At 46.0% G+C, this 15,073-nt stretch overlaps 1 protein-coding gene across 1 annotated transcript in view; it reads left to right on the top strand.

Annotated features, from left to right (window-relative positions):
* PHF2 (PHD finger protein 2) overlaps positions 1-15,073 on the top strand; it is a 762,463-nt gene that overhangs the window by 220,961 nt on the left and 526,429 nt on the right. The window contains exon 3 of the mRNA XM_068253616.1: positions 3,102-3,216. Within this exon, the coding sequence (XP_068109717.1) occupies positions 3,102-3,216 (115 nt within the window). The remainder of the gene's footprint in view (positions 1-3,101; positions 3,217-15,073) is intronic.

Consider the following 15,073-nt stretch of genomic DNA (forward strand, 5'->3'; position numbering starts at 1 on the left):
TAACCTCTGGACACCTGAGTAATATGAGTGTTTGGTGCAACCGTATACTTTGAAGAGAGCACCTGAGTAGAGGGTGCTAGGCAGTACGAGATACTGCTTAGAGAACGGGTTCCTTCCACTGGTCTGATGCTCCCCAAGGGGCGGAGTCAGGCTGAGAGTGGGAAGGATCAGAGAGTGAGTGACACCAAGGTGAAGTGTCATTGACAGGACTGGAAACTATCTCCCAACAGGGAAGATAGTTCTTGAGGTCGGACAGGCCAAGACTAGCAGAGTTTGGCAACAGAGTATCAGATATAGCGAAGTACCTAATCAGAGATCAGAAGAGTGGTCAGGAAAGCAGAAGGTCATAACAAATAATCGACAATGCCTAGACTTGGGTGTGAACTCCTAGATCATCAACACCCCGGAACTGGTCTAGAATATAACACAGATGTTAACAGGATTCCTAGACTAAGGTGTGAGCTCCTTGGTCATCAACACCTTGGAAACTGGTCTAGCAAAATAACACAGATACTGACAAAAGGTCTGAGTGCTACCACGTAGTGATCGCAACGGCAGACAACCAGCAAATGCCCAGCCACCAGTATGTATAGTTCAGCGCTCTCCAGGCCTCCCCCAAGTGCTGGACCAATGGCAACCGTTTCTGGCGTCAGCTGACCAGCCTGGTCAGCTGATCCCCCACTGACTGACATAAAGCTCTTCCTCCCAGCGCGCGCGCATCCACCTAAACCTATGTGGACCACAGTTCCCAGCCATACCAGAACCTTATTGTGAAATGCCCGCTGTGCTGCACGCCGAATCCGCCGCCATGCCACCAGCGCATGCGGTGGTTCCTCCGGGTTCAGGCAGACACAAAGACGAGTGAGCAGTTGCATCAGCTGCCGCGCCGGACGCGGAACCTGCCCTGCTAGAGGTGCATGCGGCGGTGCTTCCGCGTTTTCTCACAGGTTTATTTTGTAGTTGGACAGTATGCCAAAGTATGTCATTTTATCCATTAGGTTAGACAAAGAGATTTGGGGGGAGGAAAGGAAAAACAGCAGATCGTCCGCAAACGCAGACACCTTGTGCTCTGTATCTCCCAAAACTACACCGTGGATATTGTTGTCCGCTCTTATCCAGTTTAGGAATGGTTCTAAGATAGTGATGAAGATCAAAGGCGACAGGGGGCATCCTTGCCGCGTGCCATTAGCCAGTGTGAAAGAGTTGGAAAGAAACCCATTGACCTTCACTTTAGCTGAAGGGTTGGAGTAAAGCAAGAGAATCCAGTTTAGTATCTGGTTTCCAACATCCAGATGTTTTGTGAGGCAGATAAAAAATCCCACGCTATCCTATCAAAGGCCTTCTCAGCGTCGGCGGAGAGAAAAATCCCTCCACCGACCACCGAGTTAGCCATGAGTGGATGCCTATGGCCCTCATCGTCCCATCTCTCGCCTCTCTCCTAGGCATGAAACCCACCTGATCTGGGTGGATTCTGGATTCAAGGATAGGTAAGATCCTGTTAGCCAGGATCTTAGCAAGGATTTTAATATCTATGTTGAGGAGAGATGGGACGATAACTGGCGCATTGAAGTGGGTCCTTTCCTGGTTTGTGAATTATGGCAATGTGGGCTTCTAGTAATTGCTTGGAGGGGGTTGTAGAAGCTGTAACTTCAATAAAAGCCTCTAGGAAGTGAGAGCACCCGGTGTCCGCATAGAGCTTGTAGTAATGAGCTGAGAATCCATCAGGACCTGGGCTCAATTTTTTTCTTAATATTCCTGTGAAAATGCATTTAAAAAAAATAATTCTTAGCAAAATGTACCACCCAAAGAAAGCCTAATTGGTGGCGGAAAAAAAAAACAATATATAGATCAATTCATTGTGATAATTAGTGATAAAGTTATTGGCAAATGAATGGGAGGTGAAAATTGGTCTGATGCATAAGGTGAAAAATACCCGCTGGCTGAAATGGTTAATACCACTTATGTTATGTAGCTTTGTAGTTCTTTTTCCCTAAATTTTATTTCATTGACATAGCATGTGAAGGGAATTCTCCATAATTCTAATATAGGCTTTAACATTTCTAAGAAAAATAATAATAATGTAAAATTAGGAGTAAAGTGAACATCTACTCCACCCACAATTAATGCATCTACACAGTCTGTTGTAAGCCTTTTCCTATTGGCTGGAAATCCTACACTCTCTCTGTCTTGGCTGTGACATATAGTGAGGCTGTGCACCCTCTCGTGAGCTTCACTAAAGAAAGTTGAGGCTTGCAACAACAAGCAGTCTGACTTATCTTCACACGTCACATCTGCTCCAGAGCCTGAGGCCTGAACTTTTCAACAAGGCCCAACAGAATATCAAATACTATCCTGCAATAAGCAATCAAGCAATACTATTATAAATGTTTAGGATATAATTGCTTTGTAGAACTGGTAAGCATATGCAAGTTATGTACAGCATACACTTTGTATTATACTATATATTTAGGAATTGTTGGAAAAGAAAAAAACGGTGGAATCTTTCATTCCAGTCATTTTTTTTTTTTTTACTTAAAGGCGTTCTTGGTGGTGTTAAAAAAAATAAAAGCTGACACTTACTGTGGCTTCTATCGGCCCCCTGCAGCTGTCATGTCCCGTGCCGTCATTCTACGATCCTCGGTTCCCCACCGGTCCTGGTCTAATATTCGTCTAATTAGACAAATAGTGCTCGCTCCCGCGCGTCATCGGGAGCTTACTGCGCAGGCGCAGTACAAAGTTTTCTTGTACTGCAGCTGCGCAGTAAGCTCCCGATGACGTGTGTGAGAGCAAGCATGCGCATGGCCATGGCCGTGCAGAAGCCGTCTAATTAGAAGCGTAATTAGACTGGCGGCGGGGAACGGAGGATCGTAGGAGGACGGCGTGGGACATGACATAGCTGCAGGGGGCCAATAGAACCCCAGGTAAGTGTCCGTTTTTATTTTTTTCACACTTTTAAAGAACCCCTTTAAGCTGGGTACTGTTAGATGTAGAATAAGAAAATATTTGAACCCTGTTAAAACCAAGATTTTATTGTCTGCTCATAGCATTGCCGTATACAAAATCATTTATTGCAATAGAATTCATGCTTTGTTTTCTTATAGTGAAAAAGAAAAGAAATTGGCACAAACACGACACAGGACAGACAACAGAGGTCAAGCCAGTTCAAAATGGCAGCCAAGTCTTCATTAAAGAATTACGGAGTCGAACTTTCCCAAGGTACTACTTTAAAAAACTTTTTGGCTAATATATTTGGTTAAGCGTTAGGTTAGTGAGTTAAGAAGTGAATATCCCTGTACTTGAATCAAATAATTTTGTATTACATATCAATATCACAGGCACTACACATGGTAGACCACAACAAAACAATTTCCTGTATCACCACAGACAAATGTTGACCACCGCAGCCACACACCTCAAACTCATTCACTCCACTTAGCACACCTGAGTAATCTGGAAATGTGGCTGATCTGGTCAAAAGCTCAGTTGTTTGTAAGGTGCTGTTCATTTTCTGTGCACATAAAATATGAAATAAAAATAAAAACATAAATAATATTTGCAGCAAAACTTAAATTGAAAGGGGTATTCAACTTTCATAGATGCACCACCTGCTTAGCGGTCGTTCATATATTTTCTTTCGTGTGTATGGATAAGCGCTCAGAACTTGCTTGCACATCAATTATAGGTGAAATGCAGATAAAATAGCCCCCCCCCCTTCAGGGAAAGACTCACCAGATGTTGCGGCCTTCAGGGTCCGTGATCACCTCCGGGGTATTGGCCACCCCGCAGCCTCACTGACAATCCACCAACTGTTCCAGATCTGTTTGGGCAAAAAATATGCTCCACATAGCGTAAAAGTGTAAACAATTTATTCAAACAGCTAAAAGCTCTGCCAGGCTAGGCAGGCAAATACAGAAGTAAAAAAGTGTATTCAGCAGCCAATCCCCTTACATGGAGTAACCGCCACTAGAGCGGATCAGGGGATGCAGGGGTCACACTGTGTTTAGCAAACGGCAAGGTGTAAACCTCTGCCGCCTCGCTCACCCTCTGTGACTAGTAAGGGGTCCCCGCTGGCTAATGCTGAGTAAAAAGCTCCTCGCACATACAAACCAGCCGCGTCCGGCTGGCGCTGTGCGTACGACGTCACTCCGTAGCTCCACCCAACGTTTCGTTGCCTTAGCAACTCATCAGGGGTACGGAGCCACGGCGAGTGACATTCTTATATAGCTATTGCGCATGCGTCCACCCCTCTGCATCAACTTCAGGGGGAAACACTGCGCCTGCGTTAACACCTAGGTAGGTGTTAACGCAGGCACAGTGTTTCCCCCTGAAGTTGATGCAGAGGGGTGGACGCATGCGCTATAGCAATATAAGAATGTCACTCACCGTGGCTCAACTTCAGGGGGAAACACTGCGCCTGCGTTAACACCTAGGTAGGTGTTAACGCAGGCACAGTGTTTCCCCCTGAAGTTGATGCAGAGGGGTGGACGCATGCGCTATAGCAATATAAGAATGTCACTCACCGTGGCTCAACTTCAGGGGGAAACACTGCGCCTGCGTTAACACCTAGGTAGGTGTTAACGCAGGCGCAGTGTTTCCCTCTGAAGTTGATGCAGAGGGGTGGACGCATGCGCAATAGCTATATAAGAATGTCACTCGCCTTGGCTCCGTACCCCTGATGAGTTGCTAAGGCAACGAAACGTTGGGCGGAGCTACGGAGTGACGTCGTACGCACAGCGCCAGCCGGACGCGGCTGGTTTGTATGTGTGAGGAGCTTTTTACTCAGCATTAGCCAGCGGGGACCCCATACTAGTCACAGAGGGTGAGCGAGGCGGCAGAGGTTTACGCCTTGCCGTTTGCTAAGCACAGTGTGACCCCTGCATCCCCTGATCCGCTCTAGTGGCGGTTACTCCATGTAAGGGGATTGGCTGCTGAATACACTTTTTTTACTTCTGTATTTGCCTGCCTAGCTGGCAGAGCTTTTAGCTGTTTGAATAAATTGTTTACACTTTTACGCTATGTGGAGCATATTTTTTGCCCAAATAGACCTGGAACAACAGTTGGTGTATTGCCAGTGAGGCTGCAGGGTGGCCAATACCACGGAGGTGATAACGGGCCCTGAAGGCCGCAACATCTGGTGAGTCTTTCCCTGATGGGGGGGGGGGGGCTATTTTATCTGCATTTCATCTGCATTTCACCTATAATTGATGTGCAAGCAAGTTCTGAGCGCTTATCCATACACACGAGCGACTTTGATTGAAGGTGCACGCATCTGGGAAGAGCGCTCCCACGAATACAACCTTGTCTATATTGGACTGACTGGTGTTTTTTTGCTTGCTAAATTTGGACTTTTTACTCCTATATGAGCGCAGTATCGGGGTGCTTATCGTTTGTCGTTTATATATTTTGTGTGAAGATGAGCCCTCTGTAGCGTGTGCCCCTTCAGAGGTATTCCGTCAGCTCCAAAAATCACTATTTGGTCAAGTTCACAACCATCAGGGGGTCAAGTTCACAACAGCACTAAATTGCACCACTTTTACTAAGTATACAGTTGTTTCAATTGAGAGTAAGAAGTTAAATTGGAGCACACGCAGAGTTCTATGAATGAAAAGAGTTGGAACCAGAGTGAGGCAGTGTTAAGAAGACTGAGAGTGGAGATGTCTAATCAGAAGCCCTGATGAAGATAGGCGTACTCCCCTCTAAACATGTGAGCAGGATTGGCTGGCTTAGGTGATGTCACCGCTAAGCACTTCCAATTCCAGTTTCTGAGTGAACTATGGACTCTGTCAAAAACCATTGAACCCCTGATGGTAAGTACTGTGGCCAAGTCTACATCAGTTGGTGAGCGTAGAGGATTGAATGGAGCTCTCCCCGTTGTCTAGCTTACATTTTACAAGCACTGCCTGACTGACACTGGAAACTTCATGTAACCACAGCAATTACTCAACTCGAGTCCAGCAACTACTTCTCAAGCAGACTTCCGGGTTCGGTGTGTCCAGACAGCGGGGTGTGTGGCTACAGTGCTGGTGCGAGAGTCAGGGTATTTAAACCCTGGGCTCTCACTAGTCCAGCGCTGTTTCATTGCTTCACAGCAGCGGCGTGCTTCACAGCAGCGGCGTGCTTCCACGCCGTTCTCTCAGCCTAGGCCAGTCAAGCTTGTCTGTCAGTTTAGCAGCCAAGATCCTTGCCTGTTAGCCTGGCAGCACTAGTCTGCATGACACTCTCGTGTCTGACTTGTTTGTCCTGATGAGTTCTTTGCCAGTCTTATCATTCTCCCTCCCTGTCTTTCCTTATTTTTGTAAGTCCTATTAGTCCACAGTTTGTCCCAGTCACTGCCCGCCGTCTGCCATGTCCGCCAGTCTTGGCCCATTCAGTACAGCCCTGTCTATTAGGCTCCATCAGTACAGCCCAGTCTGTCCCTTCCAGGCTTTCTCTTCCAGGCTGCACACTCCAGTACTTCCGCATTTATATAGCTCCCCCTGCCCAGTACTCCGGTACTTATCCAGCTAGTCCCCGTTCAGCCTGTTTCATCCATCCTGTCCCTTCCTGCCTGGTTCGCCCCATCCAGTCATTCCTGTTCAATTCTTCCTGTTCAGGCACTCCTGTCCGTCCTGTCCAGTCCATCTCGTCCAGTCTGTTCTGTTTAGTCTTTCCCGTCCAGCCTGTCCTGCCCATCCCATCCTGTCCGCACTATCTTGTCTAATTAATCTGACCTTTCCTATTAGTTTTATTGTTTATTACAGTTCTGTACTCCTGCCCTGTAGGCAAGGTACCTTTCTGTTCTTCTTGTTACTGGTGCGTTAATTCTGGGGGTCGTGACCTGGCGAGCACCAGACAGCAAATTAGTCCGCCATGTATTAGGGGTGACGGTCTATCATCACTTGCGGTGTACACTGGTGAAGACCCATGCTCGCTTAGACTCCAAGCTCTGGGACTACCCACACTTGTAACCAGTAAAGAGATCAATAAAACCCTAACACTTCAGCAGTATCGCCAGTTTGAAACAACTGTATTGTGAGTAAAAGAGGCACGATTTAGTGCCATTGTTAACTTGACCAATTAGTGTTGTTTGAAGCTGACGAGCAAATACTTCTGAAGGGGCGCACACTACAGAGGGATCATCTTTACACAAAATATATGTATGAACTAACGCTAAGCAGGCGGTGCATCTATGAAAGTTGAGTACCCCTTTCATTTTAAGTTTTGCTGCAGATATTCATTAAGCTGCTTGAAGATGCGGCCGCTAATGCACGCTCTACGTAGCTGTGCTCGTTGCTATGTAAGGAGCGTGCATTCCTTACATAGCAAGCACGTATCTTTAAATGCGGTTGGTCATGTGAAGTATCACTACCACAATACTTCACTATCGGCAGCAACTATGTCAATTAACATGTTAATTAACATAGTAGTGGGCGCTAGTGAAGTATCGAATCAAGTTCATTTTTTAGCTGTTTTTATTTTTATATTACATTTTTATGTGCACAAAAGATAAACAGCACCTTACAGACATTTGAGCTTTTGACCAGATGGGCTGCATTTCCAGACTACTCAGGTGTGCAGTGAATGAGTTTGAGGTGTGTGGCTGCGGTAATCAGCATTTGTTTATGGTGATACAGGAAATTGTTTTGTGGTCTAGCATGTGTAGTGCCTGTGGTATTGATATTGATATGTAATTAAAAAACAAAAAATAAAACTACTTTTACAGATTCAAGTGCAGGAGTATTCGCTTTTACTTGTCTGTGTTGTGGACAGAAGCAGACATTTTCCTGTCATTCTCCTAGCAGCTTTTTTTTAGTATATCAGCGCTGCCAGTGGCGTAGCAATAGTGGATGCAGAGGTTGTGACTGCTCTAGGGCCCTTGGGCCAGAGGGGCCCACTAGGGGCCCTTCTTCATCCATCTTATTGGCTTTTTATTGGTGCTATGTTGATTACGAACACCTCTATATGTGCGTTGAATAGTGGCAATCCTTAACAAGCTATTTTCTTACCATGATGACACCTTTCTGACACTGCAGCTGTCCTTGGTAGGTTTGGGGGTTCCATATCAATAGAGTGATTGGGCCCCATGTAAAACTTGCACCAGGGCCCCAAGCTCCTTAGTTATGCCACTGAGTGCTGCAACTACACTTCTTGACTTCTGGGTAAGATTAGAAGTGACCATTTTGAAGAGAAATTACCTATGTGACCTGCTGTGGCATACTTGGCCCATTGTGAGGCCATATGCCTAGGTGGTCATTTTGAGTTGTTGGTTGGAGGAGGGTATCCAAGACATCAAAGGCTAGATAAGATTTGGAGTAATCAAGACCAGAAACTGTGTGATTATGGGAAAGGAAAAATAAGGTGGTTGCTATTGACATTATGCGCACAAGAAACCATCCTTTCCTCCATCCATAAGCCAGATACAGCACCTCAATTTCTAATAAATGAGATCTCTTAGATTTATATAAAGCTAAGTGGTATATGCAAAGGAAAATTCAAATAGCTTAACCACTTGCCGACCGCCCACTACCAATTGGCGGCGGCAAAGTGGCACCCCCAGGACCGCGTAATGCCGATCGGCGCACACATCCACCGGCATTAGGCTCCGCCCACCCGCAACGTCAACCCGACGGCCAATTAGCAGCGCCGGTGGGTTGTTAACACCCGATCTGCCGCGTACAAAGTGTATATTACACTTTGTAATGTATACAAAGTGTATTATACAGGCTGCTTCCTCCCCTGGTGATCCCAGTGATCGAGGGACCACCAGGGGAGGAGGCTGCTGTGCATGTAGTCACACAAGCACACTGATCCTGCCCCCCTCAGACCCACCCCTGATCACCCCCTCAGACCACTGTTTGCACCCAATCACCCCCCTAATCACCCATCAATCACCCCCTGTCACTATCTGTCAATGCTATATTTTAGATCAGGTCCTAAACTGCCCCCTGGGGGCTCCTGCTCACCCCCCCCCCACACACCCTCAGATCCTCCCCAGACCCCCCACCCCCTGTGTACTGTATACATCTATTCCCCCCGGTAATCACCTACTGATCACCTGCCAATCACCACCTGTCACTGCCACCCATCAGATCAGACCCTAATCTGCCCCTTGCGGGCACCTGATCACCCACCCACACCCTCAGATCGCCCGCAGACCCGCCCTCAGATCACCTCCCAAGTGCATTGTTTACATCTGTTCTCCCCTCTAATCACCCACTGATCACCCATCAATCACCCATCAATCACCCCCTGTCACCACCTGTCACTGCTACCCATCATACCCATCAGATCAGATGTCACACATGTGATATCGCCATACTCAGGAGAAATAGTATAATGTGTTTTGGGGTGTATTTTTAAACATGCCCATGCTGGGTGGTAGAAATATCTCTGTAAATGGACAATTGTGTGTAAAAAAATCAAAAATTCTAATTTACAGAGATATTTCTCCCACCCAGCATGGGTATGTGTAAAAATACACCCCAAAATTTCTTGTAAATGAAGGATAGAGTGAAAAGTCTAAGGGTAACAATGGTTAATTTGCATATATTCAGCAGTGATGCACTGGGAGACATCTCAAGCTCACTCCAACCTGAATTCGCAAATTCTTTTTGTTTTAAGAAAGCAAACTTTTGTTTTTCTTAGCATTTTAGTAAGGGGGCTTTTAGGACCATTGTAGCCCCTCACACACTCCAGGGAGTTCTGGTTCACCATGAGCTTACTGGTTAGTCTGTACCTCTCGGTGTTACAAGCCCTACTCCATAGAGCCAAATTAATCCATGCCATGCACTGATGAGGATCAAACAATCCGAAACAGTCTGTATGCATGTTGGATTATTATGGTTTTGTACAAATTAACAAGCTGACACATCATTGCATTCCAGCGGTTCTGGAGGTGTGTTTAGCTTCTCAAGATAACAATGATTAATTTGCATATATCCAGCAGTGATGCACTGGGAGACATCTCAAGCTCACTCCAACCTGAATTATCGCAAATTCTTTCTGTTTGTGAGAAAACGCGGAAGCACCGCCGCATGCACCTCTAGCGCGGAAACTGATGCAACTGCTCACTCGTCTTTGTGTCTGCCTGAACGCGGAGGAACCGCCACATGCGCTGGTGGCATGGCGGCGGATTCCGCGTGCAGCGCAGCGGGCATTTCACAACAAAGTTCTGGTATGGCTGGGAGCTGTAGTCCACATAGGTTTAGGTGGACGCGTGCGCGCGCTGGGAGGAAGAGCTTTATGTCGGTCAGTGGGGGATCAGCTGACCAGGCTGGTCAACTGACGCCAGAAACGGTTGCCATTGGTCCAGCACTTGGGGGGGGGCGCTGGAGAGCGCTGAACTATATATACTGGTGGCTGGGCATTTGCTGATTGTCAGCCGTTGCGATCACTATGTGGTAGCACTCAGACCTTTTGTCAGTATTTGTGTTATTTGCTAGACCAGTTTCCAAGGTGTTGATGACCAAGGAGCTCACACCTTAGTCTAGGAATCCTGTTAACATCTATGTTATATTCTAGATCAGTTCCGGGGTGTTGATGATCTAGGAGCTCACACCCAAGTCTAGGCATTGTCGATTATTTGTTATGACCTTCTGCTTTCCTGACCACTCTTCTGATCTCTGATTAGGTACTTCGCTATATCTGATACTCTGTTGCCAAACTCTGCTAGTCTTAGGATTCCGCATCTGTCTCCTGTTTCTGTACTTTATCTGTCTGTGTGTTAACAACCTGGCCTGTCCGACCTCGAGAACTATCTTCCCTGTTGGGAGATAGTTTCCAGTCCTGTCAGTGACACTTCACCTTTGGTGTCACTCACTCTCTGTTCCTTCCCACTCTCAGCCTGGCTCCGCCCCTTGGGGAGCATCAGACCAGTGGAAGAAACCTGTTCTCTAAACAGTATCTCGTACTGCCAAGCACCCTCTACTCGGGTGCTCTCTTCAAAGTATACGGTTGCACCAAACACTCATATTACTCAGGTGTCCAGAGGTTAGAGATATATCTGATTATCAGTGATACTGCAGATCATCAATAATCGGGCATATATCTGCATTCTCGGTCATACTGCAGATCACCGGTAATCAGATCCTCTCTGTGTTACACCGATTGTTACAGAACGGCAGACCAAAACTCATATGGACGCACTCACGGCCCGTCTGGGCACTCTCACCACTGCGGTGGAAGATATCAACCGAGTGCTGGGCAGTCACCAGACGCAACTTAACGCATTGTCTGGGTCTGTTCAGGCCGTACAGACGGCTGTGTATGATGTGCGACCTCCTCTTAGCACGGACATGCGCATGCCCGTACCCGAAAGATTTTCTGGTCACAGATCTGATTTCCGAAATTTTAGGAGTAGAGTGTTGTCATACTTTGAGTTAAGACCTAATACTTCAGGAACCATTACTCAAAGAATCACGTGTATTAAAACCTTGTTATCAGGCGATTCCCAGACCTGGGCATATACTCTCCCCGAAGAGTTTTTTAAAGCTATGGCTATAGTTTACGACGATCCAGACATTGCCTCGACTTCTGAGCGGAAGCTCAAATTATTGCTTCAAGGCAAGGGTCCGGTGGAGGATTATGCAGCCGAATTTAGGAGGTGGTCAGTTTTTGCCAGGTGGGATACATTTGCATTACTCGATTGTTTTCTGTCAGGGCTTTCGGATAAGGTCTCGGAGCTCATGTTGGGACAACCTGAACCTAAGTCCATTGACGAAGCCATTGCATCTGCCATCCGAATAGATCGCCGTCTGCGCTATCATAGGCAGACCCGTGCTAGTAGTAGTGTAAGAATTGTGTCTCATGCTGCACCTTCAGTAACTCCACCTCCGGCAATTCCAACTCCACCCGCTTCGCCTCCACCTGAGCCAATGCAGATTGGTCGGTCTCGTTTGTCTCAGGTGGAGCGGAGGCGCAGGTTGACTGAACAACTGTGTCTTTACTGTGCAGAGGGGGGTCACAGGGTGCAAAATTGTCCCAAGAGGTCGGGAAACGCTACTGCCTAGGTGTACTCAGGGGTCATACCCTAGGCGCGCAGTTTGTACCCCCCAATGAAGAGCGACTTCTCCTCCCTTGCACTATTTCTTGGGAAGATAAGTCTGAAGCTACTGAGGCCTTCATTGACTCAGGCTCAGCAGCTAATTTTATGGATTTTGAGTTTGCTAAAAAATTGGGTATTCCGGTCACGCCGATAAACCCACGCATTCAGGTTACGGAAGTGGATGATTCCCCCTCTGCAGGGAAATAATCCGCTGTCTCAGACACCAGAAGTAGGAATTACTATCGGGGTGTTACATTTTGAAAGATTACAATTTTTTGTGTTACGTATGGCCACCTCCACGATTATTCTTGGTATGCCTTGGTTACAGGTGCACTCACCTCAGATCAATTGGGCCACTGGTCAGCTAACCAGCTGGTCTCCCCACTGTTTTCAAAACTGTCTAGTGAAAGTAACTTTGGGAGAGACTAAAGTTCATGTGGAGGGTGTGCCAGATCAGTATTTGGATTTTGCGGATGTATTTTGTGCCAAGTCAGCTGACAAACTTCCCCCACATCGCCCTTTTGACTGTCCTATTGATCTCCATTCAGGTTGTATGCCCCCTAGAGGCCACCTCTATAACTTGTCTGGGCCAGAAAAATTGGCCATGCAGGAGTACATTCGTGAGAACCTAGCCAAGGGGTTCATTCGGCCCTCTCGGTCACCTGCTGGAGCAGGGTTCTTTTTTGTTAAGAAAAAAGATGGAGGTCTTAGGCCGTGCATTGATTATAGAGGCCTGAATAAAATTGCGGTGAAAAATCGTTATCCGTTGCCTCTGATTGACGATTTATTTATGCAGGTCACTAATGCTAAGATTTTTTCTAAATTGGATTTACGAGGGGAATACAACCTGGTACGGATCAGAGAGGGCGATGAATGGAAGACGGCCTTCAACACACTCGATGGGCATTACGAGTACCTGGTGATGCCCTTCGGGTTGTATAACGCCCCGGCCGTCTTTCAGGAACTTATTAACGAGGTGTTTAGAGAGATCTTGGGAAAGTTTGTCTTAGTATATCTTGACGATATACTAATTTTCTCGACCAATCTCTCGGAACATACAGTTCACGTCCGGCTGGTTTTACAGAAACTGAGACAAAACATGTTACATGCCAAACTGGAGAAGTGCATTTTCGAGGTGACTTCAGTCGCTTTTCTGGGGTACATAATTTCTACATCGGAACTTTCTATGGACCCTACCAAGGTCTCGGCTGTTCTGGAATGGCCCCAGCCAGTGGGGTTGAAGGCTCTCCAGAGGTTTTTAGGGTTTGCGAACTACTATAGAAGGTTCATAAAGGGGTACTCCACGGTCATCTCGCCTCTCACCTCTCTCAGTAAGAAGGGGGCAGATACTAACCACTGGTCCCGGGAAGCACAGACTGCATTCTCCACTCTGAAAAAGTTGTTTTGTACCGCACCCATTTTGAGACACGTGGACATCACCTATCCCTTTGTGGTGGAGGTAGATGCCTCAGAGGTTGGGGTAGGGGCTGTGCTGTCTCAACGCTCGGGGGTTACAGGGCAGATTACACCCGTGTGCCTATTTTTAACGTAGGTTTTCACCCACAGAAAAAAACTATGATATAGGCAATAGAGAGCTCCTTGCCATCAAGTTAGCCTTTGAGGAGCGGCGTCATTGGTTGGAAGGAGCAGAACATACTATTACAGTCTACACTGATCACAAAAACCTGGAGTATATCGAGGGAGCTAAGAGATTGAGCCCCCGACAGGCTCGGTGGTCACTTTTTTTTTCAAGATTTAGATTTGTAATTACGTATACCCCGGGTAGTAAAAGCATCAAGGCGGATGCCTTGTCACAATGTTTTGAGCCAGAGACAGCACAGCCCTCAGACCCAGAAACTATCCTCCCACAAAGAGTGGTTTTGGCAGCCACAGAGACTTGGGGGGACTGGACAGCGACCTTGAGCCCCTTTCAGCATACACCTGGCTATCCATGGGGGAGGAAGAGTTAAAAAAAAAATATCTGGCCAACTATAGAGGGAAGGAAAGGGATAAACGGGCATGTCTAGCTGAGGTTTGGGGGGAGTTTAGAGAGGCACATCTGGCTAACGGGCTGGGTACAGAGGCACATCTGGCCAACTATGGGGGAGGGGGGAATATAAAGGAGCACATCTGTCTAACTAGGCGTGTGGTGGGGATAAAAAAAGTACACAAAATGGTAAAAAAAAAAATGCACCTTTATTTCCAAATAATATATTGTCGCCATACAATTTAGTATGACCATAATTTAAGAAGGGCAAATCAAATGTGTGGGTTTAATCTACAGTAGCGCTTAATTTTTCAAACTCTATTGGCTGAAAACTGAGCAATAATTACTTTATTTTTTTTTTTTAAATGTCCCCTTATTCCCTTTAAAATGCATACAATGTAAAATAATTCTTAGCAAAAAGTACAACCCAAAGAAAGCCTAATTGGTGTCGAAAACACCAAGGTATAGATCATTTTTGTGTGATAAGCATTGTTAACGTTATTGACTAACGAAGAGGAGGAGTGTGAAATGTTTAAGAGGGAAACCCCCAGGGTAGGGAAGTGGTTAAAATCTTAGTAAAAGCTCTTGCAGTGTTAACCAGCACTAACTGTTTCAAAGCTGTTTTTATGATACCTTTTAGCATTATTTATAATTGCCTTGTTTTGCAATCTGTAAAAGGAAGTATTTGAGCAAGAGTTGAGCTTTAGGGCTGTTTTATACTACACAGGATTTGCTGTGTTTTGCATTCCCTTTCTGAATGCATGCAAATCACTAAATGTAAGGATATTTGCAAAATAATTAAAAAAAAAAATTAAACTAGTGCATACTGATTTTGACTGATCGCAAATTTCCTACATACTGCATTTCTTCTGCATTTGTGTTCCTAATATCCATTAAAAGTAGCAAAACGCAAAAGCAGAAAAATTACGTTGTAAAATCACGTTTTGCTCTTGTGTTTGCAATTGTGTTTTGCAGTATGTAGTGTCAGTATAGTAACTGCAACCTTTTGAAAACTAGCTTAGTAACAAAGTTACTTTGTGCTGAAATATTAGCTACTGTTTAAG

The sequence above is a fragment of the Hyperolius riggenbachi genome, chromosome 9 (genome assembly GCF_040937935.1).
Source record: "Hyperolius riggenbachi isolate aHypRig1 chromosome 9, aHypRig1.pri, whole genome shotgun sequence".
Taxonomy (NCBI): domain Eukaryota; kingdom Metazoa; phylum Chordata; class Amphibia; order Anura; family Hyperoliidae; genus Hyperolius; species Hyperolius riggenbachi.